Source organism: Salvelinus fontinalis, chromosome 37, assembly GCF_029448725.1.
Source record: "Salvelinus fontinalis isolate EN_2023a chromosome 37, ASM2944872v1, whole genome shotgun sequence".
Lineage (NCBI taxonomy): Eukaryota > Metazoa > Chordata > Actinopteri > Salmoniformes > Salmonidae > Salvelinus > Salvelinus fontinalis.
Genome location: NC_074701.1, coordinates 10162519 through 10184944, shown reverse-complemented (window position 1 = coordinate 10184944; position 22426 = coordinate 10162519). Strand labels below are relative to the sequence as shown.

Here is a 22426-nt window from a genome sequence, read left to right as displayed (position 1 = left end):
CAGACATCATTGGTGGCTCTGAGGTCGAATCATTGTTTGACATTCAGAATCCAATTGAAGGACCTTACAGAGACAGGGGAAGTTGTTCTCAAATCATTCAAACCTAGTGCTGAGCAATTAGTGCTTTTTGAGGTCAGTTCGGTTTCGGTTCTATTATTTAAAAAAATCACGGTTATTGATTCCGGTTAAGATCATTTTTTGGAACATTAAATGCCTATGTGGGTTGAATGCTGTAACACAGAATAAAACAATTCATAAATGTTCGGTGATGGTAGTCACTGCCCATTACTGCTTTTCACTTGTTGACAGTCATTTATTCACATTACTTGAATCAAATATTTCAGTTGTTGTGTACATTACATTTGTTTAATTTGATGGCTTTATAATTACATTCCAAGTCATCATCTCGTTCCTTTAGAGCTGCTGCCTATGCTGCCTATCAATATCACCATTTTAGAAGTTCTTGAAAGTAAACCATACTTTTATGACCGCTGAATACCAACTATCAATCAATTAGATCATGTATTTTCAGGTAGAGATACCTCGCGAAGCAACTGCTCTCTATCCCACTCAGTCGTGCATTCTTCTGTCTCTTCCCATTCTCCGGTCTCTTCTCTCTGTGTCTGCCCCACACTAACCTACTGTGGCAGGCGTAAAAGAAACACACCGACTGGACAAGTAGGCCCGCAATGGAATATGGTCATTGTAGTTCATTACCGCGTTTTCTGCAGTAAACTATGTATAATATTGGCCTATTGGAAACTACAACTCCCTACTACATCGCACAGTTCGGTTTGATCGTGTACAAAGCTCTCCCTCGCCCTCCATTTGGTAAATCTGACCACAATTTGGTAAATTTGACCACAACTCTATCCTCCTGATTCCTGCTTACAAGCTAAAATTAAAGGAAGCACCAGTGACTCGGTCTATAAAAAAGTGGTCAGATGAATCAGATGCTAAACTACAGGACTGTTTTGCTATCACAGACTGGAACATGTTCCAGGATTCTTCTGATTGCATTGAGGAGTACACCACATCAGTCACTGGCTTTATCAATAAGTGCATCGAGGACGTCGTCCCCACAGTGACTGTACGTACATACCCCAACCAGAAGCCATGGATTATAGGCAACATCCACACTGAGATAAAGGGTAGAGCTGCAGCTTTCAAGGTGCGGGACTCTAACCCGGAAGCTTATAAGAAATCTTGCTATGCCCACCGATGAACCATCAAACAGGCAAAGCGCCAATACAGGGCTAAGATTGAATCATACGACACCGGCTCCGACGCTCGTCTTATGTGGTAGGGCTTGCAAACTATTACAGACTACAAAGGGAAGCCCAGCCGCGAGCTGCCCAGTGACACGAGCCTACCAGATGAGCTAAATCACTTATATGCTCGCTTCGAGGCAAGCAACACTGAGGCATGCATGAGAGCATCACACTGGGGCATCATCTGTTCCGGACAACTGTGTGATCACGCTCTCCGTAGCCGATGTGAGTAAGACCTTTAAAAAGGTCAACATTCACAAGGCCGAGGGGCCAGACGGATTACCAGGATGTGTGCTCCGGGCATGTGCTGACCAACTGGCAGGTGTATTCACTGACATTTTCAACATGTCCCTGATTGAGTCTGTAATACCAACATGTTTCAACCAGACTACCATAGTCACTGTGCCCAAGAACACTAAGGCAACCTGCCTAAATGACTACAGACCCGTGGCACTCAGGTCCGTAGCCATGAAGTGCTTTGAAAGGCTGGTCATCGCTCACATCAACACCATTGTTCCAGAAACCCTAGACCCACTCCAATTGGCATACCGCCCCAACAGATCCACAGATAACGCAATCTCTACTCCACAGTGTCCCCACCTTGACTAAAGGAACACCATCGTGAGAATGCTGTTCATTGACTACAGCTCAGCGTTCAACACCATAATACCCTCAAAGCTCGTCACTAAGCTAATGATCCTGAGACTAACACCTCCCTCTGTAACTGGATCCTGGACTTCCTGACGGGCCACCCCCAGGTGGTGAGGGTAGGTAGCAACACATCTGCCACGCTGATCCTCAACACTGGAGCCCCTCGGGGTGCGTGCTCAGTCCCCTCCTGTACTCCCTGTTCACCCACGACTGCGTGGCTGGGAATGACTCCAACACCATCATTAAGTTTGCAGACGACACAACAGTGGTAGGACTGATCACCGACAACGACGAGACAGCCTATAGCGAGGAGGTCAGAGTCTTGCCCGGGTGGTGCCAGAATAGCAAGTTATCCCGCAACATAACCAAGACTAAGGAGATGATTGTGGACCACACGAAAAGGAGGAACGAGCACGCCCCCATTCTCACCGATGGGGCTGTAGTGGAGCAGGTTGGGAGCTTCTAGTTCCTTGGTGTCCACATCACCAACAAACTAGAATGGTCCAAACACACCAAGACAGTCTTGAAGAGGGCACGACAAAGCCTATTCCCCCTCAGGAAACTAAAAAGATTTGGCATGGGTCCTCAGATCCTCAAAAGGTTCTACAGCTGCTACATCGAGAGCATCCTGACTGGTTGCATCACTGCCTGGTACGGCAACTGCTCGGCCTCCGACTGCAAGGCACTTCAGAGGATAGTGTGTGCGGCCCAGTACATCACTGGAGCTAAGCTGCCTGTCATCCAGGACCTCTACACTAGGCGGTGTCAGAGGAAGGCCCTAAAAATTGTCAAAGATCCCAGCCACCCCAGTCATAGACTGTTCTGTCTACTACCGCATGGCAAGCGGTACCGGAGCGCCAAGTCTAGGACCAAGAGGCTTCTCAACAGCTTTTACCCCCAAGCCATAAGACTCCTGAACAGGTAATCAAATGGCTACCTGGACTATTTGCATTGTGTGCCCCCCCCCCAACCCCTCTTATGCTGCTGCTACTCTCTGTTTATCATATATGCATAGTCACTTTAACCATACCAACATGTATATACTACATCAATTAGCCCGACTAACCGGTGCCTGGTAATAGCCTCGCTACTGTTATAGCTTCGCTAGTGTATATAGCCTCGCTACTGTTATTTTTCACTGTCTTTTTACTGTTGTTTTTTATTTCTTTACCTATCTATTGTTCACCTAATACCTCTTTTTTACTTAAAAATTGCACTGTTGGTTAGGGCCTGTAAGTAAGCATTTCACTGTAATACCTGTTGTATTCGGCGAACGTGGCAAATAAACTTTGATTTGATCTGATTTATCTCTAGAGAAACTGCTCAATGTGTGCAGTGAGCTCCCAGAAAAAAAACCTGAACAAAAATGGAATTCAATTAATTGAACCAACATCGGTCAAAATAACCAACATTTCGGTTAATGCTCAGCACTATTAAAACCACAACTATGTCAAACTGATGGATTGTTGTGGGATTTTGTATGGAATTATTTGCTCCTTAACTTATTTAGATGTGGCGTGAAGACCTTCAAAAAAAAAACTTCTTTGTTTTTTTGTTTTATTCTATAATTTTTCTTTCACTTGGAAAATGTGGAGTAGGTTGTGTAGATCAGTGAACTTTTCATTTATAGGAAATCAATGGGAAAATGTACGGGAAAATGTAATCCCTTTTTAGATGCTAACTGTTCAAGGGTGATTAGATTTTCACTAGAAACTGTAAACATAGTCTCCAAATACAATCTTACTAATAGAACTGTCAAGTCTAAACCTTGTTTGTAAGCCAGTGACGTTACCTTTCACCCTTAGTGCAGCAATACTGGATACAGTTCCATATTTGTTGCTCGCAGTGCAAGTGAATGTTCCAGAATCTTCAGGGAAGACCTCAGCAATAACCAAAGTGCATATTTCCTCTAAAGGGAATACAAAATGAAGGAGATGAGGGTAGCACCAGCTGAATGTCACTGTTGAAGTTCAGGCAACATGACTCATAGATTAAAGGGCAGAGAAGTTACTATAAAAGCAATGCAGCTGTACTATGTAGCTAACCTATCCTTTCGGATACAGTACGACACAGTGAAAAAGAAACAGGCAGTAGGCCTCTACATTGTAAAATATGTCTGAATTTCTATTTATAGCTATTACTCAATATGCTGTCTAAGCCACAGAGAACTAATATGCATTCATATAATGCATATGCTGCACAGGGGGCTGCTGAGGGGAGGAAGACTCCTAATAATGGCCCGTACTCCCCAATTAAGGTGCCAGCAGCTGCCTGTGATATGCTGTGAGTGAGCAGTTTCCCCAACGGCACAGCAGCTACATGTTTCCAATCACGAGTGCTTCCCTGTGTTTCAGACACTCCGAAAGGCTCTGTGACCATGTTAGTTCAACAGACACAGGTTGTAAGCGTCCTTATAAGGTTGAGTTTTAGGAGGAGAAGCAAACTGGCTGTTACTCCGAGGAGTTACAGTAGCTACAGCCCCAGACAGATACTGTAAACATCTTGCAAGAGAAATGGTGTACACTGTTTCATAGAAAATATCACTTAGGCTACAGTAGGACGTTGACTTTGAGGGAAGCATCAGTCGTGTTTTCAAAATGTAGTATTGTATCTAATGCTGGTATATTGCGAATACAATTTACTATTCAGTAACACACCACACCAAATACTTTAATACATGCAGAAATATGCTCCATCTTAAGATTTTACAATTATATGAATTGTACCATGACAGTCTCTCCTTTGCATAATACGTACCTGATTCAGCCATGGATCGAGGCTCTAAAAAATAAGAAAATGCTAATATATATATAACTGTTTAAAATCATAGAGCTACTCATGTTGCCTTCTAAAAAAACTCGCGCTCAGTTTTTTTTTTAGGTTCTTTAAAAGTTTATTTGAGATACTGTTACAGTTTTCAGAATGCTTACATTGAATCATTTCAAAGATTGCTCCATATCAGTGGAAATGTACTATTGAACTAATACAAGATAATTGTTGTACATCACAGAAAATATCATAAGATGAATGCACATTATTCTGAAACATAGTAAAGGAGTAAAGGAGTTGGACTTACTCTTCTGCAGGATCCTGAAGTCAGGGGAGTCCTCTATGATGGTTCCTTCTCTGTACCAGTCCACCTTGGGGGAGGGCACCCCTTTAATACGGCACTCTAGCACCACCAGCTGGCTCTCCGACGCCAAAAGGTCCTGCAGACTCTGACGGGCCAAGTAGAGTGGGCATCCATCCAGTTCATCATCACACACACACAAAACGTACAATTTCTTAAGTACATAACCTTTAAAATGTACTACAGTGCCTTCAGAAAATATTCACACCCCTTGACTTTTTCCACATTTTGTTGTGTTACAGCCTGAATTTAAAAAGGATTCAATTGAGATTTTTGGTCACTGGCCTACACACAAAACACCATAATGTTAAAGTAGAAATATATTTTTCTAAATTTTTACAAATTAATAAAAATTGAAAAGCTGAAATGTATTGAATCAATAACTATTCAACTCCTTTGTTATGGCAACCCTAAATACGTTCAGGAGTAAAAATGTGTTTAACAAGTCAGATAATAAGTTGCATGGATTCACTCTGTGCAATACTTTTTGAATGACTACCTAGCTATATTCAGCAGGACAATAACCTAAAACACAAGGCCAAATCTACATTTGAGTTGCTTACCAAGAAGACAGTTACTGTTCCTGAGCGGCCGACTTAAATCTACGGCAAGACCTGAAAATGGTTGTCTGGCAATGATCAACAACCAATTTGACAAAGCTTGAAGAGTTTTTTTTCTGTGGTCGACGTGAGTAAGTAATTGAAGCATGTTACCCCTCGCAAGGCTGCCAGCCCAGACGGCATCCCTAGCCGTGTCATCAGAGCATGCACAGACCAGCTGGCTGGAGTGTTTCGGACATATTCAATCTCTCCCTATTCCAGTCTGCTGTCCCCACTTGCTTCAAGATGTCCACCATTGTTCCTGTACCAAAGAAAGCTAAGGTAACTGAACTAATTGACAATCGCCCTGTAGCACTCACTTCTGTCATCATGAAGTGCTTTGAGAGACTTGTTAAGGATCATATCACCTCTACCTTACCTGACACCCTAGACCCACTTCAATTTGCTTACCGTCCCAATAGATCCACAGACGATGCAATCGCCATCGCATTGCACACTGCCCTCTCCCATCTGACAAGAGGAATACCTATGTAGAATGCTGTTCATTGACTATAGCTCAGCATTCAACACCATATTACCCTCCAAGCTCATCATTAAGCTCGAGGCCCTGGGTCTTGATCCCGCCCTGTCCAACACCTCCACTTAGCTGATCATCATCACAGGGGCCCCACAAGGGTGCATGCTCAGCCCCCTCTTGTACTCCCTGTTCACTCATGACTGCGTGGCCACGTCTCCAACTCAATCATCATGTTTGCAGATGACACAACAGTAGTAGGCCTGAGTACCAACAATGACGAGACAGTCTACAGGGAGAAGGTGAGGGCTCTGGGAGTGTGGTGCCAGGAAAATAACCTCTCACTCAACGTCAACAAAACAAAGGAGCTGATTGTGGACTTCGGGAAACAGCAGAGGGAGCACTCCCATATCCACATCGACAGGACAGAAGTGGAGAAGGTGGAAAGTTTCAAGTTCCTCGCCGTACACATCACTGACGATCTGAAATGGTCCACCCACACAGACAGTGTGGTGAAGAAGGCGCAATAGCGCCTCTTCAACCTCAGGAGGCTGAAGAAATTTGGCTTGGCCACTAAAACCCTCACAAACTTGTCGGGCTGTATCACCAACTGGTACAGCAACTGCACCGCCCGCAACCGCAGGGGTCTCCAGGGGGAGGTGCGGTCTGCCCAATGCATCACCGGGGGCAAACTACCTGCCCTCCAGGACACCTACAGCACCCGATGTCACAGGAAGGCCAAAAAGATCATCAAAGACAACAACCAACCGAGCCATGGCCTGTTCACCCCTCTACCATCCAGAAGGCGAGGTCAGTACAGGTGCATCAAAGCTGGGACTGAGAGACTGAAAAACAGCTTCTATCTCAAGGCGATCAGGCTGTTAAACAGCCGGCTTCCACACGGTTACTTTAATAATGGAGCACTAGTCACTTTAATCATGTTTAAATAATGTTTACATGCTGCTTTACTCATCCCATATGTATATACTGTATTCTATTCTACTGTATTTTAGTCAATGCCACTCCGACATTCCTCGATCTAATACTTATATATATATATATCTTAATTCCATTATTTTACTTTTAGATTTGTGTGTATTGTTGTGAATTGTTAGATATTACTGTACTGTTGGAGCTAGGAACACAAGCATTTAGCTACACCCGCAATTACATCTTCTAAATATGTGTATGTGACCAATAAAATTTGATTCGATTTTTTGAAAACAATTATTATATGCAAATATTGTACAATCCAGGTGTGGAAATCTCATAGAGACTTACCCAGGAAGACTCACAGCTGTAATCACTGCCAAAGGTGCTGCCACAAAGTAAATGTCTGAAAACATGTTTTCCCTTTCTAATTGTCGGGTATTGTGTGTAGATGAGTGAGAAAATACATATATTTAATGAATTTTTGAATTCAGGCTCTAACACAACAAAATATGGAATAAGTCAAGGGTTATGAATAATTTCTGAAGGCACTGTATATAAGATAATATCATATTGTTTTGCTTGGTGGTGAAGTTGACATTGTACATACTGTATCTTCTAATTATTAATAGTATGGATAATATTAGTAGGGTACCTTTGTGAAAACAGGGGCAGCGATGATCGGCCTCCCGTCTAGACCTTGAGGATAGGCGTCTAGACCTAGGTTACAGCTGTCACCGTTTAGGTTCTAAAAAAAAAAGAAGGATTCCTTCATTTAAGTAACCAAACACAAATACACATTATTGATAAGTACTTGAATAAAGATCGCTGAGTAGAAAGGAAAGTTAGACAAATTTCAGATATCTGGAATTTCCATTTATATGTTTGCAGTATATTCAGCAGCCAGAGGGTTTTCAACAGAATATTACCTCAGATAGAGTCGTCTGTATGGGAGCCACCTGGGCAGGCAGTGCAGAGGAAGCCACCTGGGTCAGCGGTAGTGCCGTGGTAGTGACTGTCTTTGTCTGTAATGTTGTGGACGTCACTGGTACAGGCGACGGTGTTGACAGGGACGGCGTTGACACCTCCTGCGCCAGTACTGACACTATGTCCACAGGTGGTAGATCTAGAGTGCAGACTAACTGGACAGGTGACGGTGCTGACGTCTCCTGGGCAGGGGACAATGTAAATGTCACCTGGGTGAGTGTTGCTGTCACCTCCGTAACAGGAAGGACAGTAGTAGTTACCTTGACAGGTACAGATGAAGTGACTACCTGGCAAGTCGGCAGTGAGGTGGCCTCCTGTGGCTGTTCTTTAGTACAGATGGGTGTGCCTTCCTCAGAAACAGACACAGCACAGACCACTGAATGTAAAGATGGAGCAGTCGGTTGATCTGAGGTCCTCTGCAGCCTTTAGGTTTACAGGGGAAACAGGATACATTGTAACTAACCAGGTCACACTGGGCTATAATAATTTTTTACAGCGTTGAAGTTACATACAGTGCCTTCAGAAAGTATTCATACCCCATGACTTACTCCACATTTTGTTGTGTTACAGCCTGGATTCCAAATAAATTACACATAATGACAAAGTGAAAACATGTTTTTTAGAAATGTATTGAAAATTAAAGAAATAACTCATTTATATAAGCATTCATCACAACCCTGAGTCAATACTAGAAGCAACAACTACAGCGGTGATTCTTTCTGGGAAAGTCTGTAAGAGCTTTCCCCACCCGCATTGTGCAACATTGGCCATTATTATTTTAAAAATTCTTCAAGCTCTGTCAAATTGGTTGTTGATCATTGCCATTTTCAGGTCTTGCCATAGATTTTCAAGTAGATTTCAATCAAAACTGTAACTCGGCCACTCAGGAACACTCGTGAGCTCCTGAGTGGTGCAACGGTCTAAGGCACTGCATCTCAGTGCTTGAGGCGTCACTACAGACCCTGGTTCGATTCCAGGCTGTATCATAACCGGCCGTGATTGGGAGTCCCAAAGGGTGGCGCACAATTGGCCCAGCATCATCCGGGTTAGGGGTTGGCCGGGGTAGGCCGTCATTGTAAATGAGTATTTGTTCTTAACTGACTTGCCTAGTCAAATAAAGGTTAAATAAAAAAATCAAATAAAAATTTTGGACCAGGTTCTCTTCTAGGGTTTTGCCTGTGCTTAGCTCCATTCCGTTTATTTTTTACCCTGAAAAACTCCCCAGTCCTTAACGATTACAAGCATACCAATAACATGATGCAGCCACTACTATGCCTGAAAATATGGAGAGTGTTGTATTGGATTTGTCCCAAACATAACACTTTGCATTCAGGACAAAAAGTGAATTGCTCTGCCAGGTTTCTTGCAGTTTTACTTTAGTGCCTTGTTGCAAACAGGATGCATGTTTTGGAATATTTGTATTCTCTACAGGCTTCCATCTTTTCTCTTTGTCAATAGGTTAGTATTGTAGAGTAACTACAATGTTGTTGATCCATCTTCAGTTTTCTCCTATCACAGCTATTAAACTCTTTAACTGTTGTAAAGTCACTATTGGCCTCATGGTGAAATCCCTGAGCGGTTTCTTTCCTCTCCTCCAACTGAGTTAGGAAGGACGCCTGTATCTTCATAGTGACTGGGTGTATTTACACACCATCCAAAGTGTAATTAATAACTTCACTATGCTGAAATAGATAGCCACGGTCTGCTTTTCTTTTACCCATCTACCAATAGGTGCCCTTCTTTGTGAGGCATTAAAACACCTTCCTGGTCTTTGTGGTTGAATATACACTGCTCAAAAAAATAAAGGGAACACTAAAATAACACATCCTAGATCGGAATGAATGAAATATTCTTATTAAATACTTTTTTTCTTTACATAGTTGAATGTGCTGACAACAAAATCACACAAAAATGATCAATGGAAATCAAATTTATCAACCCATGGAGGTCTGGATTTGGAGTCACATTCAAAATTAAAGTGGAAAACCACACTACAGGCTGATCCAACTTTGATGTAATGTCCTTAAAACAAGTCAAAATGAGGCTCAGTAGTGTGTGTGGCCTCCACGTGCCTGTATGACCTCCCTACAACGCCTGGGCATGCTCCTGATGAGGTGGCGGATGGTCTCCTGGGGGATCTCCTCCCAGACCTTGACCTTGACTAAAGCATCCGCCAACTCCTGGACAGTCTGTGGTGCAACGTGGCTTTGGTGGATGGAGCGAGACATGATGTCCCAGATGTGCTCAATTGGATTCAGGTCTGGGGAACGGGCGGGCCAGTCCATAGCATCAATGCCTTCCTCTTGCAGGAACTGCTGATACACTCCAGCCACATGAGGTCTAGCATTGTATTGCATTAGGAGGAACCCAGGGCCAACCGCACCAGCATATGGTCTCACAAGGGGTCTGAGGATCTCATCTCGGTACCTAATGGCAGTCAGGCTACCTCTGGCGAGCACATGGAGGGCTGTGTGGCCCCACAAAGAAATGCCACCCCACACCATGACTGACCCACCGCCAAACCGGTCATGCTGGAGGATGTTGCAGGCAGCAGAACGTTCTCCACGGCGTCTCCAGACTCTGTCACGTCTGTCACGTGCTCAGTGTGAACCTGCTATCATCTGTGAAGAGCACAGGGCGCCAGTGGCGAATTTGCCAATCTCTGGCAAATGCCAAACGTCCTGCACGGTGTTGGGCTGTAAGCACAACCCCCACCTGTGGACGTCGGGCCCTCATACCACCCTCATGGCGTCTGTTTCTGACCGTTTGAGCAGACACATGCACATTTGTGGCCTGCTGGAGGTCATTTTGCAGGGCTCTGGCAGTGCTCCTCCTGATCCTCCTTGCACAAAGGCGGAGGTAGCGGTCCTGCTGCTGGGTTGTTGCCCTCCTATGGCCTCCTCCACGTCTCCTGATGTACTGGCCTGTCTCCTGGTAGCGCCTCCATGCTCTGGACACTACGCTGACAGACACAGCAAACCTTCTTGCCACAGCTCGCATTGATGTGCCATCCTGGATGAGCTGCACTACTTGAGCCACTTGTGTGGGTTGTAGACTCATGCTACCACTAGAGTGAAAGCACCGCCAGCATTCAAAAGTGACCAAAACATCAGCCAGGAAGCATAGGAACTGAGAAGTGGTCTGTGGTCACCACCTGCAGAACCACTCCTTAATTAGGGGTGTCTTGCTAATTGCCTATAATTTCCACCTGTTGTCTATTCCATTTGCACAACAGCATGTGAAATTTATTGTCAATCAGTGTTGCTTCCTAAGTGGACAGTTTGATTTCACAGAAGTGTGATTGACTTGGAGTTACATTGTGTTGTTTAAGTGTTCCCTTTATTTTTGTTAAGCAGTGTATATTTGAGATTCACTCCTCGACTAAGGGAATTTACAGAAAATTGTATGTGTTGGGGTACAGAGTTGAGGTAGTCATTCAGAAATCACGTTAAACACTATTATTGCACACAGAGTGAGTCCAAGTGACTATTATTGCACACAGAGTGAGTCCATGCAACATATTATGTGACTTGTTAAGCACATTTTTAGGGCTTATTGACTCAAGACATTTCAGCTTTTCATTTAAAAAAAAGGCCACTATCGGCATATATATTTATTATGTCCATCGAAATGTTACCAGATTCAACAATCATATCAAAGGGCTAGAAATCCAGGGTTTAAAAACAAAGGAGTCATTGTACGCTGATGATTAATGTTTTCTTTTAAATCCACAGTTTTGATCTCTCCATAGCCTAATAGAGGATCTAGATAATTTTTTTGGACCTCTCTGGATTACAACCAAATTATGATTAGTGTACTATATTACGTATTGGATCACAATTTGTATTATATTTTACATTACCGTGTAGTTTACCAATAAAACGGTCTGACGGTGAAGTGGACATACACGGTATTCATATCCCGAAAGAAAGAAATGATCTCACTACAATACATTTTAATAGAAAGTTAGCAAAACTAGACAAGATCTTGCCACCATGGAAAGGAAAATACTTGTCTATTTGTGGAAAAATCACCCGTATTAACGTTTTAGTCTTATCCCAGTTTACCTATTTGCTTATGGCCCTGCCTACAACTAACAACTTGTTTTTTAAATTATATTTAAAAGATAATCCATTTTATTTGGAACGTCATGACCTCTCACTAAAGCCTTCAGTCATACAGAACTTAAATAAATTAAACTTAAATTAAACTTACTTAAATCCAAACGAGTTCTCTAGCAGATTAGCAAAAATGGCTCACCCCTTGTTCAAGAATGTCATTTTTCGCTTTAATCAGATACCAACCTCTCACTTTCGGGTTATCTCCAAAATATCACTATTTTTAAAATAAGCCATATAAAGTTGGTTGCAATTTCAGTTTAATCCACCAGAAAAGACAGAAAAAATATTACAACAAATATTATGGTTAAACTCATATATACTAATTGATAAAAAAAAACATTAGAATTATTATAGATTTATTTTATTTCACACACTCAGCAAACAAAGAAGTGTCCTCTCATGATCAACTGCATTTATGTGTAAATATTTGTATGAACATAACAAGTTTCAACAACTGAGATATAAACTGAACAAGTTCCACAGACATGTTACTAACAAAAGTAAAAGTCAGTATCTGGTGTGGCCACCAGCTGCATTAAGTACTGCAGTGCATCTCCTCCTCGTGGACTGCACCAGATTTTCCAGTTCTTGCTGTGAGATGTTACCCCACTCTTCCACCAAGGCACCTGCAAGTTCCCGGAGATTTCTGGGGGGAATTGCCCTAGCCCTCACCCTCCGATCCAGCAGGTCCCAGATGTGCTCAATGGGATTGAGACCCGGGCTCTTCGCTGGCAATGGCAGAACACTGACATTCCTGTCTTGCAGGAAATCACGCACAGAATGAGCAGTATGGCTGGTGGCATTGTCATGCTGGAGGGTCATGTCAGGATGAGCCTGCAGGAAGGGTACCACATGAGGGAGGAGGATGTCTTCCCTGTAATGCACAGCGTTGAGATTGCCTACAATGACAACAAGCTCAGTCCGATGATGCTGTGACACACCGCCCCAGACCATGACGGACCCTCCACCTCCAAATCGATCCCGCTCCAGAGTACAGGCCTCAGTGTAATGCTCATTCCTTCGACAATAAACGCGAATCCGACCATCACCCCTGGTGAGAAAAAACCGCGACTTGTCAGTGAAGAGCACTTTTTGCCAGTCCTGTCTGGTCCAGCGACGGTGGGTTTGTGCCCATAGGCAATGTTGTTGCCGGTGATGTCTGGTGAGGACCTGCCTTACAACAGGCCTACAAGCCCTCAGTCCAGCCTCTCTCAGCCTGTTGCGGACAGTCTAAGCACTGATGGAGGGATTGTGCGTTCCTGGTGCAATTCGGGCAGTTGTTGTTGCCATCCTGTACCTGTCCCGCAGGTGTGATGCTCGGATGTACCGATCCTGTGCAGGTGTTGTTACACGTGGTCTGCCACTGCGAGGACGATCAGCTGTCCGTCCTGCCTCCCTGTAGCGCTGTCTTAGGCGTCTCACAGTACGGACATGGCAATTTATTGCCCTGGCTACATCTGCAGTCCTCATGCCTCCTTGCAGTATGCCTAAGGCACGTTCACGCAGATGAGCAGGGACCCTGGGCATCTTTCTTTTGGTGTTTTTCAGAGTCAGTAGAAAGGCCTCATTAGTGTCCTAAGTTTTCATAACTGTGACCTTATTTGTTTATCGTCTGCAAGGTGTTAGTGTCTTAACGACCGTTCCACAGGTGCATGTTCATTAATTGTTTATGGTTCACTGAACAAGCATGGGAAACAGTGTTTAAATCTTTTAAAATGAAGATCTGTGAAGTTATTTGGATTTTTACGAATTATCTTTGAACGACAGGATCCTGAAAAAGGGACATTTCTTTTTTTGCTCAGTTTATATGGAAATGTCTGCTCTATCCAAAATTACAAGCAACTAATTGCAGCATTACTGCAAAAATGGAAGAGGCAAGTAGAAGGGGGAGAAAGTAAGGAACTTGTTTGTTGGCCCAGCGTTAAAGACCAAAATTGGTTAAAGAAAATTGTGATTAATAAAAATTTATACCCGTTTCATTTATGCAGCCAAAAATTGACAGCTGTGCCATCCAGATTGCAAAATAGTTGGGAAGAGATTTTCGATGTACCAATTCTATGGCACATGGTTTATGAACTGATACACAAAATGATGCCGTGATTCAAAACAGAGTTTTTCAATTTCAATTATTATACAAAATTCTTGCAACCAATAGAAAGTTATATACAGTGCCTTCGGAAAGTATTCAGACCCTTTGACTTTTTCGACATTGTCAAGTTACAACCTTGTTCTAATTTTTTAAAATCAATCTACACACAATACATTTACATAAGTATTCAGACCCTTTACTAAGTACTTTGTTGAAGCGCCTTTGGCAGTGATTACAGCCTTGAGTCTTCTTGGGTATGACGTTACAAGCTTGCCACACCTGTATTTGGGGAGTTTATTCCATTCTTCTTTGCAGATCCTCTCAAGCTCTGTCAGGTTGGATGGGGAGCATTGCTGCACAACTATTTTCAGGTCTCTCCAAAGATGTTCGATCGGGTTCAGGTCAGGGCTCTGGCTCTGCTACTCAAGGACATTCAGAAACTTGTCCCGAAACCACTCCTGCGTTGTCTTGGCTTTGTGTTTAGGGTCGTTGTCCTGTTGGAAGATGAACATTTTCCCCAGTCTGAAGTTCTGAGCGCTATGAAGCAGGTTTTCATCAAGGATCTCTCTGTACTTTGCTCCGTTCATCTATGCCTTGATCCTGACTAGTCTCCCAGACCCTGCAGCTGAAAAACATCCCCACAGCATGATGCTGCCACCACCATGATTCACCATAGGGATGTTGCCTGGTTTTCTCCAGACGTGATGCTTGGCATTCAGTCCAAAGAGTTCAATCTTGGTTTCATCAGACCAGAGAATATTGTTGGTCTTAGAGTCTTTCAGTGCCTTTTGGCAAACTCCAAGAAGAATGTCATGTGCCTTTTACTGAGGAGTTGCTTCTGTCTGGCCACTCCACCATGAAAGCCTGATTGGTGGAGTGCTGCAGAGATGGTTGTCCTTCTGGAATGTTCTCCCATCTCCACAGAGGAACTCTAGATCAAAGTCAGAGGGTTTTTGGCCCTTCTCCCCCGATTGTTCAGTTCGGCCAGGCGGTCACCTCTAGGTAGAGTCTTGGTGGTTCCAAACTTATTCCATTTAAGAATGGAGGCCACTGTGTTCTTGCAGACCTTCAATGCTGCAGACATTTTTTGGTACCCTTCCCCAGATCTGTGCCTCGACGCAATCCTGTCTCGGAGCTCTACGGACAATTCCTTCGACCTCATGGTTTTTGCTCTGACATGCACTGTCAACTGTGGGACCTTATATCGACAGGTGTGTACCTTTCCAAATCATGTCCAATCAATTGAATTTACCACAGGTGGACTCCAATGAAGTTGTAAAAACATCTCAAGGATGATCAATGGAAACAGGATTCACCTTGAGCTCAATTTTGAGTCTCATAGCAAAGGGTCTGAAAACTTATGTAAATCTGTTTTCACTTTGTCATTATGGGGTATTGTGTGTAGAATGATGAAGAAAATGTTTTATTTAATACATTTTAGAAAAAGGATGTAACGTAACAAAATGTGGAAAAAGGGAAGGGGTCTGAATACTTTCCGAATGCACTGTAGGTGGGAGGGGTTGAGGGGAGCTGAAGGGTGGGACTAAAAACAAACAAAAGGTAACTAATGTAAAATATAATGTGTCCGTAAAAATGTATATAGTATGTATAAGCTGGAAGTAGAATCCTAGGTGTTGTTGTCCATTTATGTACTCTCGTTAGGTGAGGGGTGGTATGGTTAGGGGAAAAGAATAAAGGAAAATATATATATTTTTAAATTATATATATTTTTAAAATAATATATGTATTTTTCAAAAATAAAATAAAAATATATGGGGTATTGGATCATTCAGACAATAACATTGATAGAAGCCAAAATCTATTTGCAATATCCAAGCTGATCCACCCCAAAAAATAAATAATAATAATCATTTGTAATAATTTCAAAAAACACAATTTCCCTTTGACATTATGGGCTATTGTGTGTGTGTAGGCCAGTTACAAACAAAATCTCAATTTAATCAATTTTAAATTTAAGCTGTTACACAACAAAATGTGGAAAAAGTCAAGGGGTATGAATACCTTCTGAAGGCACTATATGTGCTTACAGTGAGGCCTTTTACATTGCAGAATTGAAGTATTTGAATCTTGCTTTCACTGCTACAATTAAATGATTTCCAATTCTATTTTGAGTAGAGGAAGAGTCGTGTACTCACTGTGCTACATGTTCAAAATGTTGTTCCCCCTCCGAATCTGTAGAGGAGGCACCTGTAAAACACATAAGAGAGTGATGTAGAGCTCAACAGTACGGATGATCTTAGTATGATTGTCTATATTAATATGTTTTAATTGAAAATTAAACATTTGAACCAGAAGAGATACAAATTAATTACATCAGCATTACATCTTTATGTGACGATGCACTCTAGATGGGTCACTTGACTTGAAGGTCAAAACTCAATGGTCACCTTCGATGTAGATTTCTGCAGATGTCGAGTCTGTGCCATAGAAGTTGGAAGCAAAGCAAGAGTACCGCCCTGTGTCTTCCTCGAATGCCTCGGCAATGATCAGAGAGTGCAACTCGCCGTTGTTGATGATCTGAATGTCAGGGCAGTTCTCCAGCTCCTTCCCCTCACAAAACCACCTGGATAGCCACAAAATGCATATGCTCCTTTTAGTGACATCATCACATTAGGGATTGAGCCCATTGAGCATAATCAGTCAAAAATAATCGAACTGTTTCAACTTTAAAATATAAATGTATGTTATATTTGAAAAAAAACTAACAACTTTTCTGCTTTAGCAACTCCCCGACAGTCATAACTCATTAGTGTATGTGGTGAGTGTCTTGACCCAGTGTGTATGTCTGGCCAACTGCCAGTAAGTGTAGCCACAATCAGGTCTTGGGAAAAAGTTCTGGTGAGCTCTATTTCACTTTAAAGCAAGAAGCCACCACACCACCCTACAATGCCAAATGAGCACTTAGTTACCACTTACTATACGGCAATATGGATTGATGTAAAATGTAAATTAGCAAAATTCTTAAGATGACAAATTGGCTACTGTTCCTGACTATGACTGTGACATTTCTACACCTGAACATGATTTAGGCTTTGCATAACAAAAGGGTTGACTACTTATTGACTCAAGACATTTCAGCTTTTAATTTGTAATTAATTTGTAAAAACTTCTAAAAACCTAATTCCACTTTGACATTATGGGGTATTGTGTGTAAGCCAGTGACACAATATAATCTATTTCAATAGAATCTATTTAAATTCATGCTGTAACACAATTCTTTTTTTTTTTAAGTCAAGGGGTGTGAATACTTTTTGAAGTACACCCCAAAAGATGCGATATAGAAAAGGTCTCTCTACTTTTACATTTTTTACTTCAATATTCCGTTAAAGATGTTCAAGAGTGAATTTACATGAGGTTGTCTTTCAGGCTAGGTGTAAAAACTGGCTAATAGCTCCAGTATGATAGAAATGGAGTCCTCGACCTGCTAGAATGGAAACATCATAAAGACACTCGTTTGATCAGAGGGATTATTTAAATTCAAGTCCATGTACTATATTTAGTACAATATCAAAGTGTGCCAGTGCTGCAGAAAAAAATCTGTTTGGTTTAAATGTAAGAAATTCTACACAGGGCACATTGACATTTTAAGATTGTCATTAACTATCACAGTGTTAAAGTTGGGATTTTGAAAAAAATTATGAAAATCATTCAAATGTCTTCAGCATACCGTATGTATATTGAAACGCCTTTCAGAATGAAATTGTTTAAAAGCATATAGTATTGCTACAGTATTTGACCTGTACTAAGCCCAAATATGTCAAATATATGATGCAACTCCTTATCTTTTGTGAACTACAGATGTTTCTGTATCGTCTGTTTCTGAGGAGGGCACACCCATCTGTACTAAAAACATCCACAGGAGGCCACCTCACTGCCGTCTTGCCAGGTAGTCACTTCATCTGTACCTGTCAAGGTAACTACTACTGTCCTTCCTGTTACGGAGAGGACTACCCCGGCCAAACCTGGATGACGCTGGGCCAATTCTGTGCCGCCCTACAGGACTCCCAATCACGGCCGGTTGTGATTCAGCCTGGACTTGAACCAGGGTCTGTAGTGACGCCTCTAGCTCTGAGATGCAGTGCCTTAGACCGCTGCGCCACTCGGGAGCCCCATGACTTGGAAAAGCACACACCTGTCTATATAAAGGTCCCACAGTTGACAGTGCATGTCAGAGCAAAAACCAAGCCATGAGGTCGAAGGAATTGTCCGTAGAGCTCCGAGACAGGTTTGTGTCGAGGCACAGATCTGGGGAAGGGTAGCAAAACATTTCTGCAGCATTGAAGGTCCCCAAGAACACAGTGGCCTCCATTATTTTTAAGTGGAAGAAGTTTGAAACCACCAAGACTCTTCCGAGAGCTGGCCGCCAGGCCAAACTGAGCAATCGGGGGAGAAGGGCCTTGGTCAGGGAGTTGACCAAGAATCCGATGGTCCCTCTGACAAAGCTCCAGAGTTCCTTTGTTGAGATGGGAGATTTTTCCAGAAGGACAACCATCTCTTCAGCACTCCACCAATCAGGCCTTTATGATAGAGTGGCCAGACAGAAGCCACTACTCATTAAAATGCACCTGACAGCCCACTTGGAGTTTGCCAAAAGGCACCTAAAGGACTCTCGGACCATGAGAAATAAGATTCTCTGGCCTGATGAAACCAAGATTGAAGTCTTTGGCCTGAATGCCAAGCGCCACATCTGGAGGAAACCTGGCACCATCCCTATGATGAAGCAGGGTGGTGGCAGCATCATGCTGTGATGATGTTTTTCAGCGGCATGGACTGGGAAACTAGTCAGGATCGAGGGAAAGAGGAACAGAGCAAAGTACAAAGAGATCCTGGTCCAGAGCCAACCACAGGAGTATTCAGGAGCCCACTCTCAATGACTGTAGGCAACCTGCTGCTGCTCTGCTGCTCTCTTTAGATGGGGGAAGGAGAGGAGGTAGGGTGCACACATGGGTAACTGGGGGGCGCTGCCTTGATAGGGTAACTGATAAAAAAAAATGCATATTAAATAAATGTGGCTCGTCAATTGTGTGAGTCAGGGGCTGGGCCCAAGCCTATAGGGAGCCCAATAGGGGAGAAAAAGAAAGAATAATTGTTTTATTTATTTATTTCATTTTTTATCCAACCACAGGAGCCCACTCTCAATGTTGAAAATACACCAGAGAGCATAAGGCACTGCATCTCAGTACTAGAGACATCACTACAGACCCTTGTTCGATTCCACCCTGTATCACAACCGGCTGTGATTGGGAGTCCCATAGAGCGGCGCACAATTTGCCCAGCGTCGTCCGGGTTAGGGTTTGGCAGGGGTAGGCCATCATTGTAAATTAGAATTTGTTCTTCATTGACTTGCTTCGTTAAATAAATCAAAAATAAAGGAAACACCGACATAGTTTCTTAAAAGGGTGTTTGGCCACTACAAGCTGCCAGGACAGCTTCAATGCACCTTGGCATAAATTATACAAGTAGACCTAAATCATGCCAGGACAATACTTTGTAGAGCCACCTTTTGCAGTGATTACAGCTGCAAGTCTCATGGGGTATGTCTCTATAAGCTTGGCACATCTAGCCACTGGGACTTCAAGTTGGATGGGTTCTTCTGGTGTACAGCAATCTTAGTCATACCACATATTCTCAATTGGATTGAGGTCTGGGCTTTGACTAGGCCATTCCAAGACATTTAAATGTTTCCCCTTAAACCATTCAAGTGTTGCTTTATCAGTATGCTTAGGGTCATTGTCCTGCTGGAAGGTGAACCTCCATCCCAGTCTCAAATCTCTGGAAGACTGAAACAGGTTTCCCTCAAGAATTTCCCTGTGTTTAGCGACATTCATCATTCCTTCAATTTTGACCAGTTTCCCAGTCCCTGCCAATGAAAAACATCCCCACAGCATGATGCTGCCACCACCATGCTTCACTGTGGGGATGGTGTTCTAGGGGTGATGAAAGGTGTTGGGTTTACGCCAGACATAGCGTTTTCCTTGATGGCCAAAAAGCTAAATTTTAGTCTTATCTAACCAGAGAACCTTCTTCCATATGTTCTTCGGAGTCTCCCACATGCCTTTTGGTGAAGACCAAACGTGTTTGCTTATTTCTTTCTTTAAGCAATTACTTTTTTCTGGCCACTCTTCCATAAAGCCCAGCTCTGTGGGGTGTTTGGCTTAAAGTGGTCTATGAGTTTTGGTGGGCGGCCCTCTCTTGGTAGGTTTGTTGTGGTGCCATGTTCTTTCAATTTTTTTTATCATGGATTTAATGGTGCTCCGTGGGATGTTCAACGTTTCTGATCTTTTTTTTATAACCCAACCCTGATCTGTACTTCTCCACAGCTTAGTCCCTGACCTGTTTGGAGAGCTCCTTGGTCTTCATGGTGCTACTTGCTTGGTGGTGCCACTTGCTTAGTGGTGTTGCAGACTCTGGGGCCTTTCAGAACAGGTGTATATATACTGAGATCATGTGACAGATCATGTGACACTTAGATTTCACACAGGTGGACTTTATTTAATAAATTATGTGACTTCTGAAAGTAATTGGTTCCACTAGATCTTATTTAGGGGCTTCATAAAAAAGGGGGTGAATACATATGCACGCACCACTTTTCCATTTTTATTTTTTAGAATTTTTTGAAACAAGTTATTTTTTTTAAATAACTTCACCAATTTGGACTATTTTGTGTTTGTCCATTACATGAAATCCAAATAAAAATCCATTTAAATTACAGGTTGTAATGCAACAAAATAGGAAAAATGCCAAGGGGGATGAATACTTTTGCAAGGCACTGTATATCATATTGTTTGTATCCCTCATTTACTCAAGTGTTTCTTTTATTTTAGCAGATACCAGTTGCCTACAGTTGGGAAGGCCGCAATTTGGTCAGCATGGGTGCCAAATATACAGCTTGTTGCTTTGTGGCCATAGAAGGGTTTTAGAACCTCTTACCCTGGCAATTTGACTATTAAACTCATGGGTACACTAGCAATGGCTGCCTGTCCTGACTTGAATCGGAACTGCCATCTATGGATTATATTTCTATGGTTGCTTGCAGCTGTCCTTTTGCTTTTTTCAAATTTCAAAATACAATCGAGGGAAAAACGTACAGTTTGAAAGAAAATACCTACTGCTGAAAAGAGAAGACCAATCTGTCTGTAGAACCAATAGACAAAAAATTCTCAACAACTCCCAATGTTTAGCAAACAGCAGCACTGTTTTTCAAAGTAGCTCCTCTTGAGTCTCATCCCAAACCATCTCAATTGGGTTGAGGTCGGGTGGTTGTGGAAACCAGGTCAACTGATGCAGCACTCCATCACTCTCCTTGGTTAAATAGCCCTTACACAGCCAGGAGGTGTGTTTTGGGTCATTGTCCTGTTGAAAAACAAATGATAGTCCCCAATGATCACCCGACCTTAACCCAATTGAGATGGTTTGGGATGAGAAGGACCGCGGAGTGAAGGAAAAGCAGCCAACAAGTGCTCAGCATATGTGGGAACTCCTTCAAGACTGTTGGAAAAGCATTCCAGGTAAAACTGGTTGAGAGAATGTCAAGAGTGTGCAAAGTTGTCATCAAGGCAAAGGGTGGTTACTGTAATGGGAATTTGAATGTTTGTGCTTTTCTTTATAACTAATTGCTATGTTCTATTTATATGCTGTTCTAGAAACCAATTTCTGTGTTCATGCAAGTGGCTGACTGTACAAATCCTCACTATCAGTAGTTGCAATTTGGCAGTACGCCCAGACCTTGTTTTGAGAACGAACGACCGTGTTTTCAGAACAAACGAAAGATATCTCAGTTTCAAGGTCTCAGCTTAGAGAGGAGAAGCCTTGTTATTGGTCTGTCACATGTAATGAAACAGTATTGGTCGGTCACATGAATGAAACAAAACTGTAATGATTCATTAATTATGCTAAATCATGCAAATATAACTTGTCTGTGTATAGCCGTATAAAAGACAACTGCCGGGTCTTCCCAGGAGGAGCTCCTGATTGACATGTGTACTATGGTGCATTGAGTTGGTTGGAATCTCTCCAGCGCGCTGACAAATAACAATGATTAATTTAAGATTGACTTCGAGTGTCCCTGTGTAAGAATTTTTCCACAACACTACTTTGAAGAATATAAAATATATTTTGATTTGTTTAACACTTTTTTGGTTACTGCATGATT

General features: G+C 42.5%; 1 protein-coding gene across 4 annotated transcripts in view; it reads right to left on the bottom strand.

Annotated features, from left to right (window-relative positions):
• mypn (myopalladin) overlaps positions 1–22426 on the bottom strand; it is a 54446-nt gene that overhangs the window by 19567 nt on the left and 12453 nt on the right. For 2 of the 4 annotated variants that reach the window (XM_055901892.1, XM_055901895.1), the window contains exons 3-10: positions 16662–16837; positions 16410–16461; positions 8331–8466; positions 7986–8225; positions 7712–7804; positions 4999–5140; positions 4680–4703; positions 3715–3831 (exon numbers count right to left, since the gene is read on the bottom strand). In XM_055901892.1, the coding sequence (XP_055757867.1) occupies positions 3715–3831; positions 4680–4703; positions 4999–5140; positions 7712–7804; positions 7986–8225; positions 8331–8466; positions 16410–16461; positions 16662–16837 (980 nt within the window). Of the gene's footprint in view, positions 1–3714; positions 3832–4679; positions 4704–4998; positions 5141–7711; positions 7805–7985; positions 8467–16409; positions 16462–16661; positions 16838–22426 lie in introns of all 4 variants that reach the window. The other 2 variants (XM_055901891.1, XM_055901894.1) reach the window with 2 other exon arrangements.